Source organism: Parasteatoda tepidariorum, chromosome 5 (genome assembly GCF_982258835.1).
Source record: "Parasteatoda tepidariorum strain Cologne lab strain chromosome 5, Ptep-v5.0, whole genome shotgun sequence".
NCBI lineage: Eukaryota > Metazoa > Arthropoda > Arachnida > Araneae > Theridiidae > Parasteatoda > Parasteatoda tepidariorum.
In genome coordinates this window covers 24,191,249-24,213,013 of record NC_141759.1, presented here as the reverse complement: position 1 = coordinate 24,213,013, position 21,765 = coordinate 24,191,249, and the positions used below count along the sequence as shown (strand labels likewise).

Genomic DNA, 21,765 nt, shown 5'->3' with positions numbered 1-21,765 from the left:
TGTAACTTTTAACTTTTTAAGTATTTCCCAGAGGAGAATCTTATTTACCTCGTGTTAAAGGTACTTAAATCGAAAAAGGTTGAGGGTTAAAATTCTTTTGTCCAAAATTTTGCTTGTTGTTCAGTTAAGTTGCAAAGTTTTTTTTTGTTATTTATTTATATTTGAAAGAATTTTGTTTGATATTCAGTTATATATATTATTTTTTTTTTTTTTGAGATTATGTCGGAAAATGGTGAAGAAATTGTTGGTTATATCAGATGATTGATACTTCAAACTTTTCGGACTCGGTTTAAAAATGATTAAACTTTTAAACTTTTTAAGTATTTCCCAGAGGAGAATCTTATTTAACTAGCTCATGTTAATACTACTTAGCTCTAAAAAGTAACTAGGCTTGATGTTTCATGACCTAAGCCTTCTGGACAGATCAAAAATAGTATAAATATATATATATATATATATATATATATATATATATATATATATATATATATATATATATATATATATTTTGAATTTATTTATTATGCTATATATATATATATATATATATAGCATAATAAATAAATTCAAAAAACACGACTAAAATTTAGAAAAACAATTCGTTTTATTTATTGCGCATAAGCTGCAAGTAAATAGAACTCATAAAATAAGTTCAAAATGTAGAGATAACAAGGGACAAATTACAGAGCAATGAAAGAAGGGGGAAAATAATAAACATAAAAATAACAAGAAACCAAAAAAAAAAACAATTAAAAAAAAGGACAAGAATTTTAAAAAAAAATCCGGAAAATAAAAGATATAATCTTTTCATCAGCTCACATGATTATATCCTCGATAAAGAGTGCTTTCTAATACTGTATCAATATAGCCAAAGCAAAATATATCAATACAATAGTGTGAGGAGCACTCAAAAAATTTTACAAGAAAATTACAACAAATAAGATAGAACGAAATAAGTAAAAATATCACGTAAAGACAGAAAATAAAATATAAAGAAAAAACAGAATAAAACATAAAATGAAATCAAAAAAGCGAGTAGCGAATTCAAATGAACTTACATGAACGGAAAATTTTTCAAAAATGATTTAAAATATTTTCGTAGCAAGATTGCCAGATTGCAAAAAATGATAACAAAAGCGTAAATTGAGCTAAAAGCGTAACTAGAGGATTTTTGTATTGAAGTGTGTTCTTACCGCATTTCTGAAGTGCGTTTGATTTGTTAGTTGCCAAGGATGGGCCCTAAATGGATGTGTGCAAGGTAATATTAAAGAAGTTGACAATTAATAATTATAAAAAATAAAATGTTTATTTAAGAAAAAAATATATAAAATAGAAAAGAGAAAGAAACACGAATTGCCTGTTTTGCACATAATTTTAGCCACGGATTTGCCCGAAATGGATTTGCGCATGGAAAAATTATATAAATTAGCGGAGAAATTTTTTAGTAACTAATTTTATCTATGGATTTAATGGAAATCTATTTAATCCATTAGGATAGTTCAGATAAATAGAAATACCGGTTTAATTGCGCTTGAGTTGCCAGTCTTTTATGTGGAACACCCTTAGTGTACGATATTGCCGGACATGGGTTACTAAGCATATCTTAATCCTTATTTGATATGCCCATTTCTCCTCTAAGCTTCTAAGTCCTGTACTAACTCATCCTGTATAAATCTAGTTTGCGATGTCAGGTATAAATTAATAATTTTTCATTTAAATGAGTGGAGTAATAGTTTTTGTAATATATTATGAATGATATTAATAAATAAGAGTTGAGTTAAAACCTAAGATTAAAAATTTTATGAGTCTTAAAATAATATATATTAAAATAATATAAGATGCACAAATTTAAAAAAATTCTTTGATGTTATTGATGCTAATTTTTTTAGATTCAAATAACTTGTTCTAGTTATGTATAAAAAGTCTACCACATAAAGCTGCTATTTTAATTAAAATTTTAGATATAATTTATACAAATTATTTGCATTTTTCGCTGACTTTACTGTCATAAATTTGTCCAAGAACTGTTTGATAAGCGATTACAACAGCTAGTTAAATTTGAAACGATAATGTTATTGCCTATATATTATTAATCTACAAACGAATTTTTGTGCCAATTTATACGTTTATTTTAAATATTAAGACTCTGCCTACCAGCCACCGTAATTGCTTCTTATTCATCATTGCTTATATTTTTAAACTTAAATGTTTCCAATAAAATAACAAGCATTTTGGTTTCATAATATACAAATATTGTAACACTTTATGTAAAAACATTTTGTTAATGTGTTAATCATAACGAAATAGACGACTTTGAAACTGTACAACTTTGAGATCTGTACTTGAGAAAGAAAATTAACCTAACGATTACAGATTGTGAAACTCAATAGAGGAAATAAATGCGAAGTAATTTTACTTATTGAAAAGACTTAACAATTCAAATTGGAAATAGTTTTTAACGCTATTTATTAAGTTTTTTTTATTATTTTTACAAATTTCACTATAAATGTTGAGATTTATATCTGACAACATATAATCTCTCTCTTACTACTTTTGATTGAAATCTAATCTTACGCGAACTTACAAAATAAATAAATAAAGTGAAAGAAATTTTCTATAACAATGGATAAATAGTCATTATTTAAAGCAAAAAAGAGCTGAAAAAATCTTGAAAAAGCACCTAAATCTGCAATACCTTTCGAACAAATAAGAATTTAAAAAAAACAACTCTAATTAAAAGTATAAAACAAAATGATCCTAATTAGCACGTCAAATTTCAACTCTGTTGTATTTCAGCGGACAGTAGATGGTTTTCTTTTTACTGCATGTTGAACATTTAATAATTCTCGAATATGATTGTTTTTAATTTCGTCGTACTCTCTGTACTTTTTCAAAACAATTTCGTAATTTCTAGTTTCTAAGTCATATAGATTTTGAGCAGGAAAGCAAAATGTAGTATAAAGAAAAAAAATAATAAAAATTCGCAAAGAGCACCAAAAAATTGCAATAACTTGCAAACACATTAGAATTTTTAAAAAAAATAATGTGTTATTTTAAAAAACAAAAGAGGCCTTTTCAATAAGCCAAATATCAACTTTGTAGCTGTTTTTCTGTGGATCAGCCGGCTTGGTATTTTTTCTAACAAGTGTAGCAATAAATAATTCTTGGACAAATTATCGAGTGGTAAATTTTTTTCCAAAATAAAACAACTTTTTAATTTTTAGCTTCTAAGTCATAAAAGATGTTGAGCAGGAAAGCAAAATGTAACGTTAATAAGAAAAAAGGTGAAAAATTCACAAAAGTACTAAAAATTGCAAAAACTTGCGAACAAATTAGAATTTGAAAAAAAAATAAGGAAGAAAGAATGAAAATTGGGCATTTTGTAAAACAAAAGAGGCCCTTTCATCAAGCCAAATTTCAACTTTGTAGCTTTGTTTCTGCGGTTTGTGGAGTGACCCGTATGGTATTTTTTCTAACAAGCTTTAAGTTTAACTTTAATTAATTTTTGAACAAATTATCGAGCGTTAAAAAATTTTTTTCGTTGTAATTCTTGTACACTTTTCTACATATCTTAGTAATTTCAAGCTTTATATTTGTAGTTTCTGTGCAGCAAAATAAAATGCATCGTTAAGGTGAACATCCAAAACAGCTGCTATTGCGATTTTTTAAAATTGAGACGTATCAATTTGACATTAAATGTTTTGGTTTATTTTAAAAATAAACTAAGTGTTACAAAAAGAAGCAAAACATAAACTTTGATACTTATATTAAAATCAAAATTTGAAAAAGATATGAAATATTTTATATACAGGTCTTTTTTATTGATATGATAAATCTAATGGAATGTTCATTAAGTTGTCATATGAAACTAAATATTTTAGAAGTAACAAAAAAGTAATATAAAATCAATACAATCAGAGATTATGATGAGTTCTCTGCAGTCAAAGGATCCCCTCTACTCTTTTAAAACAAATAGAACAAGAAAAATTCTGCAGTGAAAAAGATGGCAGAATTCCAAAATTGGAGTTAAATTATTCAATTTGTAAAGAACCTTCAATGAACAAAAAATTTGGTTGTAATTATTATGAAACTGTCTTTTTTTCTTATGTTTTCTCCGAATATGTATTCAATGAGAGGAACTAGCTTGAACATGGTTTGATAATTTCACATAAAATTTAATCATAAATTTAATTAAAAGAGTAAATGATTTAGTGGATTAAGCTGGTTTTACTTCTGGGCTAATAGATTATACTTCAGAACCATATATAATGATTTTATTTCAATTGTATAGTTCATTTCCACTTTGGAAAAAAATGAAGATAATATCAGTTTCTTCATTTCTTACCATTTCAATTATAATTTTGAAACTAGTGCACATTCAGCTTATTTCTGAAGTCGAATAAAGGACACCAAAAATCAGGCAAGATAGAAACAGCAATACACTCATTGATTTTTAAGCTCTGAATCTTAAAATGAACAATAGTGGAGTTGGACCACTATTCAGTTATAACCTTCATGTTATATATGTGATTGTCACTGTTTGAAATGCCGTCACTCTAATGCAGTGTTTCCCAAAGTGTGGTACGCGTACCCCCAGGGGTACGAGTGCAGTTTAGAGGGGGTACGCTTTCTTATTCGAAATATCTTCCAACCAAAGAAAATTTTAAAATTTTTTATTCAAAATCAAAGCTAGCCATGAAAATTTCCGACTGCGTATTTTTTGCAGAGTTAACAGTTAATATTTAGTGGGTGTCAACAGCCAGTTGTCATTTTTAGCTTTAGTGCAATTTTTTTTACAGTAAAAAATACATTCATTTTTTTTTTAGTTGTATACAGCGTTACGAAAAATTTAGAAAGGGTACGCAAAAGTCATAAGTTTGGGAAACACTGCTCTAATGAATGCCGAATAATTTAAAACTAGTCTTCCCCCAACTCAATTCTGGTGCCAATCAGAGGTCATCAAAAATCAGACAACATAGGAAAAGCAATACACAGTTGAACCACTATTCAATTAAGACCTTCATGTTATATATGTTACTGACACTGTTTGAAATGCAATCACTCTAATGAATGCCGATTAATATATAACTAGTCTACCCCCAACTCATTTCTGGTGGCAAACAGAGGACATCAAAAATCAGGCCAAGTAGAAAAAGCAATACACTCATTGTACTATCAAGTTCTGTATCTCAAAATGAACAATGGTGGAGTTGGACCACTATTCAGTTAAGATCTTCATGTTATATACATTACTGACACTGTATGAAAAGACATCACTCAAAGAATTTTACATAGAATGCCTGGTGTGTTTATGCAAAGTATGAAGTATGAGAATTATTATAATATATCGCTCCTGGGCTGCAATAGCGGTACAACTCAAAAAATAAGGTTTTGAGATAAGTGGGTTTAAAGTTTTCATTGCTAAGCAAAATGCTTAAGAAATGCTTTAATTTGCTTAAACGCAGATTACTTTCAAGTTGAATTATGAGTTGTGCTAGTATTGCTGCTAAAAGAATGTGTATTTTCATATTTACACCTATTCTTAGTCCAAAACGCATGTTTTTTGAGTGGTGCCACTATTGCAGCCCATGAGCGATATGTAGGATTTTCATTAATGGAATACTTTGGCTATGTGTGAAGCGGTAATAGTTTCAGACCTCGCCGGTTCATCTTTTCGTTTGTCTTTCTACGGAAGGCTTAAGCAATTTGTGAAATACATGAAAATATTGACTGCCGATTATGACATGATAAATAGTTTATGATTAGAAATGTGTTTTTCCAACATTATACGACATAGATTACTGAAAAGTCGCAATACAACATGACAATATGTATTAAATTGATTGCATGATAATGTTTAAGCGTTTCTTGATGTAGAATGTTTTAATTATGCATAAGAATGCGGAGAACCAGAATAGCATCAGGTGCGAGATCGGTTCCGAAAGTATTAGTCATTTCATACTTTGACGGACGATATTTGACATTCTATAGAATGAATCGATATTCTATAGAATCCCGGATGACATAAATTGACGGTAAAAAACACAGCAATAAACTTATATTCAATTACAACGGTAGAAATTACATTCGGTAGCTCTCACAAATTTTAAACGTTTCGACTTTGAATACTATGTGAGGATGAATTCATGATAATACGAACTTAATTTTTTTCAACTTCAGTGTCTAAGTAATGAGAACCTTATACAATTTTATTTATTTTTAAATGAAAAAGAAACTTCTGTGCTTTTCCGATGCTCGTGCATATAAGGCCAGAAAATTCTCCCAAAATAATATAAATGAACTTTTTATCAAGCAATTTGTAAGCATACGAAACATATTGTTAGAAATGGTAATTTAATCTTTGCTTTTCTAAAAAGTAATCTAGTTTTGAAGTTTTAAAAAAAAGTTTGAAGTATTCTTTTACTCCCCAAATAAAAGAACAATTTATTTTTTGAGTGAGCTTCACTATGACATTTTAAAGCTTCCTTAAGTTTTTTTTATTTTTTTAGATTTCAGAGAATAAATTTTTTTTAGTTTCTTTTTATACAAAGAAGTTTCATGGAATGTTTTCAGTTCTTTTGAAACTCGATTTATTTTTTGTTACTCTTTCGAAATCGTTTGTTAATTTATTTATGAACTTAAAGAAACTTTCATTGGTTATAGATTGTAAAGATTCGCAGATTATATTTTTTTTGGTGATATTTTATTTGTATAATCGATGTTAAAAATTTTATTATCGGACATTTCTTAAAGTATTGTTTTAATATAAAGAAAATATTTCCCGAATATTATTGTATTTAGTAAAAATGGTCCTTTAATAAGAATGTTGGATGCATTCTGTTTGAAAAATACTGGAAGATAAGCATTAAACTCTCTCTGAAAAAACATCCTAGAATGATGTGTTTCTTATTTTTTGCGTAGCTTAATCTAAAGCTAGCAATAAATTAAAATATTTAATAAAAACTTCATAAAATCTTGTTGATAAGATCTCTGTTCGATTTATTACCACCATTTTTTTATTTATTTAATTTTATTAATTCGTAATTAGATTTAAGTTTTAAGTGTGTATTGAAAATTTCAACATCCTTCCATAGATGTATGGAGATGTATTTTTTTTTCTTTTTCTGTTATAAAAAGTGCCGTAAAATTCGGGCAAGGTATGAATTTCGTTCCATCCATGCATTGAAATGCTGCCAACGAAATAAAAAAGAGACAGTGGCACAGCTGATAATTCAGGGCTATTAAAAATGGCGTTCGGAGTTACTGTTAAATCTTTCCTTGGGAGCGAAATTTGCAATTTGTTGATCAGATCATACGATATAACACCAGGGGAATTTTTTTTTAAAGTTTAAGGTTTACGCTAACAACTCCATAACCTTTCAAGCCTTGAAGAAGAAAATTGCGCACTGTATAACCAAAACTGCTCTACATGTTAGAGTTTGTTATTCTGTAAGTCAAGCAGAGCTGTTGTGATTGTGACAAATGACTGAATCCATTTGTCCGAGTCACCAATTAAGAAGTGGAAACTCTTTATGATTAAAGAAATGAAGGAAGTATTGTGGTGACCTCGCAATACTGGACTGGAACCCCGTTCGGCCTGTTATGAGTTGTGGACAGCCGAACCATTTAAGATAAAGTATATATCTAGCTTCAAAGATCAAAAAAATTTTTATTTTTCAAAGTTATAGAAATTATTGTTAAAAGCACTTATATAGTATTTTCTCTTTCGGTTTTCCTTAGATATTTTACCGATTGGGATAGTTGGTAACCTCTTGAAAGAGAATTTTTAATAAAAATATTTTTTTATACTGTTTTCATTATTCTGTACCTATTTTATGTCAAAATAAGGGGAAAATATTATATTTTGCGTTTTAATAATTTATAGTCATGAAAGCATAATTTATAGTTATGAAGCAATTTATAGTTATGCAGCATGAACACCAGTACCTTTTAGCTGTTTTATCGCTAGTTTTTGAAAATATTTTTGAAAATTATCCTACATAGTTACATTTGCAAAAGAAGAAAAATAATAATTTTTACGCCTTTTAAATTGTTGTAAAGTAAATATTTAACAATGAAGAAACAGGGAGTAGGGAAGAGGGGGGGGGGAGTGTAGACATGGAGATAGAGTGAATATTTTGAATAACTTTCTTTATTTATGAGTTAAATTTTTTCTGGGGTATATCGTGGATTGATAACATTTATGTACACCTTTACGTGCAGTTGCATAATCAGATTGTGGATAATTATTATAAATTTGTAAAATAAAGTTATCAATGTGCAAAAGTAATTTTTAAATTTTCACTTACTCTTTCATTAACACATTTTATTTTTAGAATTTTAACAAAATATGAAAATATAATGTAAATCATACGGTTCTTAATAATAAATTTTGCTGCTTATAATTCCAATTAACCAGCATTAGGTGTAAACAAACACGTCTTCTTGGGGCTATGTAGATGTATGGTGGTATAGCTAGTGTGGACGTATCTACATTGACAAGTGACACATTAACACAGTGCTTTCCGAACTTTTTGTACCTGCGCCCCCCTCTTTGGAAAAAAAAATTTTTGTGCCCCCCTTAATTTTTCTAACAATCCAATTTCATAAACACTCATCTGATATTGTAATTTATTTAATGGGCTACAAAATAATATACAATATTATGTATAAAAATAGATAAAAAATAATTATCTATTTTAAGAAATAATAATATAATGTAATAAAAACAAATCTTACAAAAGTACAAAAAATAGAATTCAACATTAATACAACATTATAAAAATTTAATGTGATGGGTGAGTTTGTTTTTCAGCACAAATTTTGTCAAACCGTGGTATCATTGAAGATATCGCGGTTCTCAGTTCCTTTTCAATCTTTAAGCAAGATCGATACTTTGTCTTTAAGACAGCTACTGCAGAAAACCCAGTTTCACATAAGTAAGATGTTACAAAGGGCAATAAAATTTCTAAAGCTTTATTTGTTAAAGTAGGAAACTCGTCCTTTACTCGTAACCAAAACGTGACAATATTATTTTCGTGTTGAAACATCTGCTTTAATGTGCTGTCACTAGATAAGTCAATTATCATTTCTTGCTCTGCTGTCGTAAGGCCAAAATCATCATATTTTTCAATCACAAACGAGTTTCTAATCCATTCATATTTGGACATGTCAAGATCTTTAAAGTAAAACGAGAATTGCTCCCTTAAACTGGTCAAGTGTTTATTAATAAGAACTTTACTTTCTTCCATTTCATCTGCAAGACAGGTAATTTTAAAAGTGGGAAACATGTCAAAGTTATTATTTTTCAAACTTATTATCCACAGTTCCAATTTTCTCATAAATGCAGTAACCTTGTCTTTCTGGACAAAAGCATGAATTTGAAGCCCTTGCATTGATTTATTTAAAGTACTGAGTCTTTGAAAAATATCCACTAAATACGCAAGTTTTACAAGGAATTTCGTGTCATAAAACAAGCTTGCTTCATCTCTATTATTATCAGTAAGGAATATGGCGATCTCTTCTTTTAGCTCAAACACCCTTTGAAGTACTTTGGAACGAGAAAGCCAACGTGCCTCACAATAATATAGAAGTGATGTATATTCTGAACCCATGTCATAACACAATTTTGCGAAAAGCCTTCCTCTTAATGGGCTATTTTTTATAAAATTTACAACTCTTATAATAACTTGAAATACTGTTAGTAAATCTTCACCCATATCTCTTGAAACAAGTGATTGTCTATGAATCATGCAATGCGTCCAACTTGCCCGAGGAGCCACCTTTCGAACTAGTGCCTGTAGATCAGCGTTTTTTCCTGCCATAGATGGAGCTCCATCTGTGCATAGTCAAACACAGTTCTCCCACAGAATGTTATATTCATTGAAAAATTTATCAATCATATTAAAAACTTCACTTGCTGTAGTATTGCCTTCAATAGGTTTACAGAATAACATGTCTTCTCTAACATCAGTTTCCACAACATATCTTACATATGTAATCAAGTGTGCATCCTTAAGAACATCTGTAGCCTCATCTACTTGCAACGCGAAAGAAGATAGTTTTACTTTTTCTATTAATTGATCGCAAAGATCTTCAGATATATCGGATATTCGTCTTCCCACCGTATTATCTACAAGTGGAATGATTTTAAGTTGATCAGCATATGATTCACCTAGCATCGTAGCTACCATGTCAATAGCTGCAGGTAGCACTAAAGTTTCTCCTATTACATGGGGTTTTTTTGCATTTAGCAATTCTATAAGAAACCTTATAAGACGCAAGCAATGCTTTTTGTGTAACAGACATGGTCTTTGAAAACATTTCTTTTTGTTTATTTAAATTCTCCAATTTTCTTTGGAAAAATTCTATTGTCTTGCCAACGTGATCTGCATGTATATTTTCAAGATGCCGTTTTAATTTATTTGGTTTCATGCTATCTGAGGCCAAAGTATTCAGACACAGCAAACACATTGGTCGTTCTTGGCCATTAATGACTTTACATGTAAATCCAAATGATAAGTACATTGGATCATATTTTCTACATTTAGGTTTACTATTTTGCGAAGATGTTCCGCTATTTTCGTTGCCTCTTCTTTTGCCGTCTGCTTCTGCTTCATTCAATTTTCTTTTCAACCCAGTTACGTATTTATCCATCTAAAAGGGTTATTATTTTAGGGTTATTATTAAGGGTTATAAAAATTAAGGGTTATTATTAAGGGTTATAAAAATACTTTATAACAGTTTTGAAATTTACCTCAATATTAATTTAGAAGTGTACCAAAGCGAGTTTGTAGAGTTTGTAGACAATCTGCGTGGAAACGGTCGAGTTTAACCAACGTTTCTTAACGAAATGCCGCGTGTCTGCTCTCGTCTGGGCGCACGCATCCAGGTGTAGTCGTGTTGTCCGAGTTTGAAAAACCCCGCAGTCGCGCGCAATTGATGATAGTTCCACACCAGATGTAATGAGCGCTAACGTCGTCGAATTAACGACGGCCTTGGCTCATAAGCCTTGTCGGGGCCTGCTGCCTGCTTCTGTTTACTGAAGTTTGGCGGGAGTAACCCCGAGAATACCCGGGATGATACGAGTGCTTGTCTAGTGTTTCCTCGCGCTCGGCTCCAAACGGGAAAGCAAGATGTTTTCGTTCCAGCAAGAGTATGGATGGATTTTTTAGCATTTATACCCGAGAAATTCGCGGCGAGGATTGTGGATTACGTATAACCGTTTTTCTGATTAATTTTTTTGACACCTATTCGACTTTTTTGGTTTGAATTCGAAAATGATATTTTGGAATCAGCTGCGTGCCCCCCCCCCTGCAACAGTCTCGCGCCCCCTAAGGGGGCGCGCCCCACAGTTTGGAGCACACTGCATTAACAAGTAAAAATTCAGCACGAAACTTTTATATTCATTCGTTGTTTAAAGATTTTAAGAAATTTTAAAAAAGGCGTTTTATCAAGTTTATTAAAAGAATGGAATACAATATTGATAAATTAGAGAATAATTTTTACCATACATTAAGCTAAAACAAAGTATTAGCGAGCGGTGACGTCTTCTCTTTTGAGAGATGTTCTCATCGATTCAATGAGCAAAATATTAATAAGTCATGCACTGCATGTGTTGTTCTATTCGCACCATTTTATCATTGACTTGAAATTACGGTTATTGGATTTGATTCGACACAAAATTGATTCTGTGTTTTTGAATAAACCATATTAAATAATGATTTTCAAAAGGACTGATTTGCTAACAAAATGTCTGAAAATGTATAGTGAAATTCTCTTTCTATTATAAATTAGTATTTTAATTAAAATATGACAATACTTATTCTCCAATAAGGCTTAGATTGAAAATATTTTTCATTTGGGCTTCAGATATATACTTCGAAGTTGTAATAAGCAAATATTTAACAAGTTATTAAGTTTGTCCACCATAGCCTCATAGCTTTTTTTTTTATAACCGTCGTTGAACAGCCGACCCAATTTTATGGGTTTACGACTACTTACGTTCAACTCCGTAGCCTTGTAATTTTGAACCAATCCAGAAGACAAGGAAACTTCTGGATCAGCACCCCCAGAGATATTGATTTGTTGTGGGAACATGGAGGACTTTGAGACTCGAAAGATTTAACGTGCATCAGTCACCATTTACTACACGGGGAGTCTTCGGCCGGCGAGGATCGAACCCACGACCACTTGGATATGGGCCCAGCGCCCTACCGACCAGGCTTAGCCTCATAGCTTGCCCACATTAACCTTATGTAGTAGGGCTATAAACTAAACTAAACTCAGCGGCCTCGACAGCCCATAGAGGGCCAAGTCCTACTGTGCCCATCTCAGTGTTCTTGACCTTGGGCTCTGGGGTGCAGGAGCATATGTTCCGGTCAGATGGTCAGCCTGACACGGAACCCTCCGGTGTTTAGTCCCCAAGCATGCATTTATCGACCCACTGAAGGGATGAAAGGCTGAGTCTACCTTGCCCGGCCCGAGGATCGAACCAGAGACCTGTGGCACAACAGCGCGAAGCGCTACCGCTCAGCCACCGGGCGTCGTAGTGGGGTTATAGTGTGGACAAAAACAAACTTTTTTTTAAATAAAAAAAATATTACGGAAAAACTAAACAGCTTTGTTTTTCTAGATATAATACAGAATGCAGGCAATCGTTCAAATTATTCTTTAAAAAAAGACTGTGTTAAAAAAAACACCGTGTTAAAATTATATTAATTATAATTTTTGTCAAATTTGTACAAAATGTCCACAGTAACCCCCAAACAGTAAGAGTTCCCCTATAAATAATACTTGTCTCACTATATGTTTTTTTTTCTTCCTGAAAGCAGTCTTACGTGAGTACGTAAGCAATATTCATTTTCATAAGTCATGAAATCTGAAAAATATTGTTGAATGTATTAAGAATTGATCAAAAATTGCAACAACAGCTTTCAGATTGAAAGTAGAGAGACCAGCAAGTTTCCTTTTTCCACAGTTGGATGACAACGAAATAATGTTAGTTATTCGATCTTCTATTTTCTTTTATTGCTCGCCAGTGTAATAAAATAACAAAAATGGCGAGTGCAACTCGTAAAACTTTTACAACTTTGAACTGACCTTATCCCTATCTGAAACTTTTCTTAGATACGTTATCTTACAAAGTTTGAAAAAAATAAATAAATAAATAAAATAAGGAAAGAACAACGGTGCATCAAATTCTCTGTTTCTCTTTCTTTCTTTTTTTTTTTGATTCTATATCTTCTAAACTGAATTCCTGTGAAATGGGAAATTTTTCATCGCTATAAACGTGCATAAGAAAATATAAAATGGAACACAAGAAGCATTGTGTACTTTTTTTATTTAAAAAGTTCCCTTTAATAAGGAGTATCAATTGTTTTTAACAGTTTCATAGAAATTTATTATCTTTGTTTAAAATTATCCATATCCATGACATCGCAATACGCAGTTACAGATAAAGCGCATGAATGAATAATATTTAAATAAACTGCTGTTTGTAGAAAATGCAACACCATGAAGGAATCATCAGAATCAAATGAAATTCGCAGCAAATGTCAATTATAGGATATTATGCAAATTAATAAAGTTTCAGAGCCATTCCGCGTGCGTGGCGCGCGCAGCGCCCTCTGAATTGATGCTGAAAGCGTATAAATAAAGTGCTGTAGCGGGACGTTGAAAATAGTCTATGATTATTTGTTAGTGGCAAACGTTTAGTGAGACCTGAGTATGCCTCCACGACGGAAGAATAAGAAATTCAAGCAACTTACGGAGTTTGAACGAGGGAGGATAATCGGCCTTCGAGAAGGAGGATTTTCCTATCGCGCAATAGCAGCTCGTATGCAGCGGAACAGTTCCACAGTGATGCGAGTTTGGAAGCAGTGGACCGACGAGCACCGAACAACTCGAAAAACAGGCACTGGACGACAGAAGGTGACGTCAGAGCGCGATGATCGACACCTGCTCCGCATGGCGGTGAATGATCGCACAGCTTCCTCCAGGCAGCTGGCAGCACATTGGTCTACTGCTACAGGTGTACAATTGTCGGCTTCGTCAATTCGTCGTCGTCTGCTGCGCCGTGGATTGCGTGCAAGGGTGCCATTATACAGGATTCCCCTCACGGCGGATCATCGACGGCTGCGTCGGCAGTGGGCTCTTGAGCACAGAGACTGGCGAGCTGATTGGCACCAAGTTGTCTTTTCAGATGAATCACGCTTCAGTTTGTGGACCCATGATGGCCGTGTTCGTGTTAGACGTTATGCCGGTCAACGCTGCCTTCCTGAGTGTATTATTGAACGACATAGTGGTCGAACACCCGGAGTTATGGTCTGGGGTGCGATTTCGTATCATGGACGATCCAATTTGATACGAATTGAGGGTAATCTCAATAGCAACAGATACGTCCGTGAAGTGCTACAGCCCGAAGTCGTTCCTTTCCTTCAAGGCATCCCTGGAGCTATCTTTCAGCAGGATAATGCACGCCCACATGTTGCGCGGACTGTTAGAGACTTCTGTTCAGCACAACGCATGCAACTTCTTCCTTGGCCTGCTTATTCGCCGGATATGTCGCCTATTGAGCACGTGTGGGATATGGTTGGTCGGCGTCTCACTCGTGATCCGCGTCCTGCAGTTTCCAAAGACGAACTTTGGTTGCGCATACAAGCGATACGGAATTCTCTTCCTCAAGCAGATATTCAACATCTGTTTGACTCCATGCCACGTCGTATAGCAGCACTTATTGCAGCGCGTGGTGGCTGCACCAAATACTGATTTCGGACGCTTAATTTGTTTCTTTTGTTTTGAAAATTTCATCATTTATTTGTATCAGTACAAGTCGTTTCTGCATTAAATTTCATTTGATTCTGATGATTCTTTCATGGTGTTGCATTTTCTACAAACAGCAGTTTACGTCTTCCCAACTCATTTCCCGAAGTATAAAAAACAAAATAAACTTAAAAAACAAAATAAATTCTGATTCGAAGAATATGGTCCCAAACTCATTGGCAAAATGACGCAAATAATATTTGCAATTCAAATATCTACCGGCGAAAAAAGTTTTCTTAAAGATGGGAAGTGTATAAAAACAATTGCAGACAATTTTTTTTCCTTCATTGATGGTACCATGTATCAAATGGTGATTACCCATATTTTAACGAAAATAGATAAAACGGCATCTGTTTTATTTTTTATTTCCTTAAAAAAGACTTTAAAATACAATATTCATGTAACCGGTTTCTTGTCAAATTGTTCTAATTCATTTCTATATCAAGCATTAGTCGTAAAAACAGCAAAAAATATTATTTTTCTTGCACGTTTTCCAAATCTAAAAATTTTCGTGTAAAGTCATGATCTCAGCATTAGAATAACATAGTGCCAATTTCGAACAAATTAATTAATTAGATTCCCCCCAAGTACGTGGGGCTATGATCGTTTTTAAATGAATACTTTGATTAAGGTACGATATACAACACAATTCTGTTGTGCGCACTTTTATTATTCTGTTCTGCACGCACAAATTAACTAATAAGATACCCCCTCCCTCCAAGTACGTGGGGCAATGATCGTTATTAAATGATTACTCTTATTGAGATAACTTTACCATGATACCATGTAAATTTACCATGATACCTTACAGCATGACATAAAAACCATTTATTTGGTTAAATTTGCTTTTAAGTTTTGTATTTATAACTATATGTGTAATGAAAGGTATAATAAATGTGTGGTAATAAGAATTATAATTTTAAAAATCGAAATGTCCGTTAAACCGTTACCATATGAACGGATAAAATACGAAATAGTTTGAATGGAGCATATTTTAGTTCTTAATACCAGAATTATGGCTTATTTTACCAAATTGTTATTACCATACAATACGGTTCTTTGACCAGAATTTTTTTCTCCGCGTAAGTAATATTTTGTTTATAATGTTTCAGTATGTCAATTTTATCATATTTTACCTTTTCAGACAATAACAAAAATGAATCAAATGAACTGTTTCAACTATTTTATTATTTTAACATTATACCAATACATTAGTGCTAATAGTACTTCACTTACATCTCCCTGCATTATGGACATTGGGCAACAGTCTGGGAAGTAATGCCTGAGCATGATTTAAAGACACACCATGACAATTTTGTCTTCTGTAGAGGGGGTAGCTCTTCCTCTTTGGCTGCTCGATGAGCTACGCATGAAATCTTGCACCATACTGTAGAAAAGTTTAAAGAAGAAATTTTATTAATTAACAAATGTTAATTAAAGAAAAATTAACGAAAACCGATACCGCACACTCTCTTGTCCCTTCTCTGACAGATGAAAATAGTCACCTACCCACTTACTGGCCTCTGCCAGTGATATTTGACTTCAGTGATACACTGTATCAATTTACTGGGTAAATCAATAGGTAAGAATCCATACAAAAAAACAGCAACATACGTTTAAATGAACTGTTTACTTTTATATTTTTAGTACCTTAAAATTAAATCCCTTTGACAACGTTCTTTGCTTACATTGTTTAGCCTATATGTTACCAGTGGTAGGTAGTTTTGTGGTCCTCAGGTGCAAAAAACTAAAGACGCATATTAATTAGACATAGACAATGCTATATTCTACTTGCGAATAAAATCTTTCATTTTTTATAACCTTTAATATTTCATTTATTATTTCTTTCTCCCTTATTTATTAGGGGAGAGGGGGGCACACGTGAACAAATTTTTTCATTTCTTCATTTTTCAAAAAATATCATCAATTTCTCACAGTAAAGAAGTCCATGTGCTTAAATAGTCTTTTCCTTGTCTAATGAAATTTTTTGAGATTTTTTTAATAAAATATTTCTTTACTTCATGATATTTTAGAAAAAAGACTTCAATTGTTCACATGTGCCCCTGTAGGGGGGGCACATGTGAACATGCCTGGGGTACATATGAACAAGATTAAAAACACAAAACAATCATCATATTTAAAAGAAAAAAATATTTAATATAACAAATATAGAAACACATTATACTAAAGGGGTTGTAGCTTACTACGTGAATTTATTGGGTTTATTTGTTTATGTGAATTTATTGGGTTAATTTCGTCAATTGGGTTTTTCGCAACTTCATGTTCCTCAGGAGTTGTAATGGGCCTTTTTCTTTCTTCTCTGATACTCTTTCATGCTTTTTTTTTCACTTTTTCTATCTTTTCATTTTTAGCTTTAGCAATTCTATCTTTCTCAGGTGTATCAGTTAATGTGCGTGATTTTTCCTTTTCGCGTTTTCGTTTCTTTAAGTTACTTACTTGGGCTCTTGGAAATGGTGGGATTGATTCTGGTATAAGACAAGTACTGATGGCACTACTGTTAAGATCATTGTCAACATTTTCTGCCAGTCCATTAGTAAATTTTTAATTTACCCTTATTATTACTTATCTGCCCCAGATGTTTTGTTCACAAGTGCCCCATCATCTTTCTTAAACCTAACTTGAAAAATAAAGAATTTTTAATCAGGTAAAAAAAAAAATAATACTTGTCATAAATTTGCCTGAATGTTCATATAATGGTCTGCAATAGTTAATTTTAGCTTATTAGTTCATTTATACTATGTTTTCACTTGAAGAAGCGAGTGATAAAAGTATATACAACATCAGCTGATATAAAGAAATTGTCAGAATAGAACAACAAAATGGCTCTTTGTTCTGAAAGTTTGGTAGAGAGGTAGGACTGGAACTGTCATCTATTGACAATTTTTCAAGATTTTTCATTTCAAATCATATTGGTAAAACATACCATGTTCACATGTGCCCCCTGTTTACAAGTGCCCCCCTCTTCCCTATATATTTATTTATTATATACTTATTTATTATATATTTACTTATTACTTATTCATTTTATAATTGTTTAAACCCTTTTTGTTATACTCTTAAGTCCTCGAGAAATCCATTTTAATTACGTTTCGTTTAATTTGTGTTCTATCTTGCGTTCCAAAAGTGTTTACATTCCGCTTAAATCACTTTTTTTTGTTCCATTAATTAAACCTTTTCGAAAAGGTGTCTATTTTGTTGCTGTATTATTTATCAGGTGTACGACACGTCTCTTTTCCAGAGTATAGTTTTGTATCTGTCGGGTACAAAAGGTGCAAGACCCCTGCTCTAAGGCCTCGACAAGTATATTCGAATTGCGTTTGCAACAATGATGAAAGTTAACAATTTTCCATTGCATTCTGGAAATATTTTTATCAATGGTTAAAAAAAAATTCAATTGTGGAATGAAAAAAAAATGCCTAACTTTTATTTTGATACAATCTAAAAAAGAATCTCAAGAAACACGTATATAAAAGGATATACGCCAGAAAACACCAAAATAGAAAAAGAAAATACAGTTCACAAAGTGTTAGATCAAGAGAAAATACAAGGATACGAGTTAAAACCAAGATATCCCTCTGAGCAATTCTTTTTCTTAAAATTTATCCCCCTTTCTTATCCGGAATTTCTATCTAGATTTGCTGCCCCCCTACATTCTAGATAACTATTTTCGGGGTATATTTTCTGTCGGTATAGCTCATGCGAATCTAGAAAATTTCATTCTGGGACTTCGGCGAAATCCCTTTTCTTAACCAAGTTATATATACTATTCCGGGAAAACAGATCAAACAGTTGCAATAAGTCTCTGTCTGGGAACTTTTCCTGATTTTTTCCCTAAGGTTTATTTTGATTATACACACTTGTGAGAAAAAATCAGGGAAAGAACACTTTTTAACTTTTTTTTTATTCTTTTACCTGAAAGCTACACATGACGAAAATTTAACGAAACGATGATCATGTGAAGAAAATACACCATCTTGTTGAAGAAAACAGCTAAACTTTGGAATGGAAACGTGCTTTTATCGACCTATTCTCAAATTTAGGATTAGACACGTTCTCACTATTATATTCATTGAGGCAAATAGCCGCAATAGTTTAGTCTAATCGGGGATTTAATATAATAAATTCGTGACCATTTACCGTCTTACTTCTAGAATTGTTATAATTGCGATTAAATCAGTGAAGCGCTGGAAAATGATACACACTTTGCTTTTACTCTACACAGTTAGAATTTTCATTCTAAAATTACTGTAAAATAACCGGCAGCGGTCTATCCATTCAATTAACAGTAAAGTTTACTAAAAAAACATATTTACCTTCATAGTTTTTAAACCATTTTCAACTATTACGGTCAAAAAACTTTGAGTAAAAAAACTGCACGTTTTTTAACCATTTACAAAAAGCATGCTTCCAAAATCGTAAAAAAGAAATTTAAATAGACATTGGAGCTAGGTTTTTGTCAGGTAAGGAGCATTGGAGTTAGGTAGTGGTTGAGTTATGTTTTGCTAAATGGACAGTGGAATGCGGTTTAATTAATTTATCTGATAATTTCACCTGTCTTATGGAATGGGCAATACTAGACTTTTTTGTGTAAAGCAACTGTATGGTGCTGCCATCTATGTGTAAATGAGACTATAGTACTCTAATAGTATAGAGACATAAATTGCGGAGGGCAGGAAGCAGAGAACTCTTCATGCGTTGAAGGGATTGGAGGAAATATTATGATGTCAACGTTGGGTCTCGAACCCCGTTCATGAATTGGTAATGAGATAAACAGATTAGACCCCTCGGCTATTATGTGTACCCGGCTGCCAGGAACTAAGTGATTTCATTGGTTAACAATCCTAATTAGTACGATAAAATTCGGGATTTTTAACCGTATTACGTGAATGCAGTTAATAAATGGTTTTTCTCTTAGTTATAAGTTCGAATACCATCTTATTTAAGCTTATTCGATTGTTTTGTTTGAATATGGTGAAATAACTGTTAAATAACTGTTATTTAACTATTTACTTCGAGAAATTGTTAACAGTGTAAATAAACAGAAAAAAATAAATGGAAAAAATAGTTTAATTTTTTTTTTTTTTTTTTTTTTTTTTTTTTTTTGAAAAATACAACGCGTGAAACATGCTTTTTCTTATTCTTCATTTTTTTTCACATTTAAATCACTTTTCTCATTGATCTGTTATTTACAATACTACTATGTATTAAAAATTAAAATTCAATTGAAAAATGTGTATTGAAAGCGTTTTGAGCTGTACAACATGGGATATTCAATACAACGGTTAGAAACTTGTGGAGGAGGAAAAAGCATCTCGCAAGGATAGAGAAACCATGGCAAACCATGATCGGAGACGTCAAAGTACGCCGCTACCTTAAAAATTGGCTGTTCATGCGCACTCGAACTGGTATTTTTATTCATCTAAACTATTTTAATTTTATGTTGATTTTACATTTTCAATAATTTTATTATATTTTATCAACGTCATTAAATAACCGATCCAATTTTGAGTTTACGACTACTAATGTTCAACTTCGTATCATTGTTATTTTGAACTCAATCCAGAAGACAAGGGAACTCCTGGATCAAGTAGTGGGAGAAATTTGCATTCGTAGAGGACTTCTTGATGGAACTAACCCTCAATTGCGTTACATGGAGATTAAAAACACGAAAACTTCGCACAGTTAGCCCGATGGCAGGAGGACTCTAAACCCATGATCTGTCTACCCCTTATATATTTTACGTTAGCACTGTTGTTGGTGCATGCCGGGTACGGGATTCGTATCGACTAGCCTTCGTATTTTTTAAAGTCATTTGTAATTAATTCAAGGCTGCAGCCTCTAAGATATAAAAAATTGATTCATGAAATTATTTTTTTTAAAGGCAATCCATGTAAAAACATTTAGAAAATATTATCTAGCCATGGGTAGTAACATAAAGGTCCAGAGATTTTCAACTCAGCAACTCAACTTTTTGAACAAATCAAGATCTCTAAATTTTTCCGTTTGAATATGACGTTTGATTAAATTAAGGATATTCTCTCAACCAATTCCTTTTCATAATTACTGGTTAAATAGAGGGAGTCATCCAAAATGCTTGGCTTTTGCATACTTTCATGACTAGATAAATCTGTGCCAAATCGTGGGATTTGTGGGACCAGTTGTTGCACTTCTTTACAAAATTTGTAGCTAGCTATAGAAAATTTCCATTTTAATTTATATACAAACCTGCTACCACATTTTTCATAAAGACCTCTTTGGCATTAGTGCAAAATAAGAGTTCATCACGCAAAAACTAGAGTAATTTTTCAAAAAAAGAAGAAAATTTTTTTAAACATTGCTATCACAGTTTTTTCTAAAATGTTGTGATAATAAAAATAATCAAAGCTAGATACCCTGAAAAGTTAGTGTTGAAACGGTACGAACGTTTCATTATTTATTTATTCATTCTAATAACTGTAGCAAGTGTAATTTCAAAATAAATTCAATAAAACGAATACAACTATTAATAAAAAGTATATTTTAAATAAATAGTATCAATATAAATATACTTGATGTCATATAAAATTGTATATATAACTGTATTTTATAACATTAATTCTAATATGAACAGTTATTGTAATTAAATGGTATTTATTAATAATGTAACGGAAAAAAATTTCCTCAAAAAATAGAAATATTTTATTTTACTGTTTTTTTTCAGTAAATAGCAGTAGAAATAAATGCTTCCAGAATTATCTACAAGTTATTTTTAACACTTTATAAATATATTTTTTTACAAGCTTACTGATTGTTACAAAGGCTGGAGTAGGGGGATTGAGTTCTATCTAGCTGAACGATCCACCCCAAGAAAGTTTTCCAAAACTGCAATTTTTTTCAAGTCGCATTTACATCTGTAAGAATTCTGCGACTGTCAATCAAGGA

The 21,765-nt window shown here is 31.9% G+C and overlaps 3 protein-coding genes across 3 annotated transcripts in view; 1 reads left to right on the top strand and 2 right to left on the bottom strand.

The window, feature by feature from the left end:
- Positions 1-21,765, top strand: part of LOC107454041 (voltage-gated potassium channel subunit beta-2) — a 299,430-nt gene that overhangs the window by 20,529 nt on the left and 257,136 nt on the right. The window lies entirely within an intron of this gene.
- LOC147808695 (zinc finger BED domain-containing protein 5-like) lies at positions 8,787-9,614 on the bottom strand. Its single transcript, XM_087162686.1, has one exon. The coding sequence runs from the start codon at positions 9,612-9,614 to the stop codon at positions 8,787-8,789; it is 828 nt and encodes a 275-aa protein (XP_087018812.1).
- Positions 9,849-10,193, bottom strand: LOC147808694 (zinc finger BED domain-containing protein 5-like). The gene has a single exon (XM_087162685.1). The coding sequence runs from the start codon at positions 10,191-10,193 to the stop codon at positions 9,849-9,851; it is 345 nt and encodes a 114-aa protein (XP_087018811.1).

Bases quoted from the DNA above. Each gene is read 5' to 3' on its own strand.
- LOC147808695 (XM_087162686.1), bottom strand. From the start codon at position 9,614: ATGGGTTCAGAATATACATCACTTCTATATTATTGTGAGGCACGTTGG.
- LOC147808694 (XM_087162685.1), bottom strand. From the start codon at position 10,193: ATGGTAGCTACGATGCTAGGTGAATCATATGCTGATCAACTTAAAATC.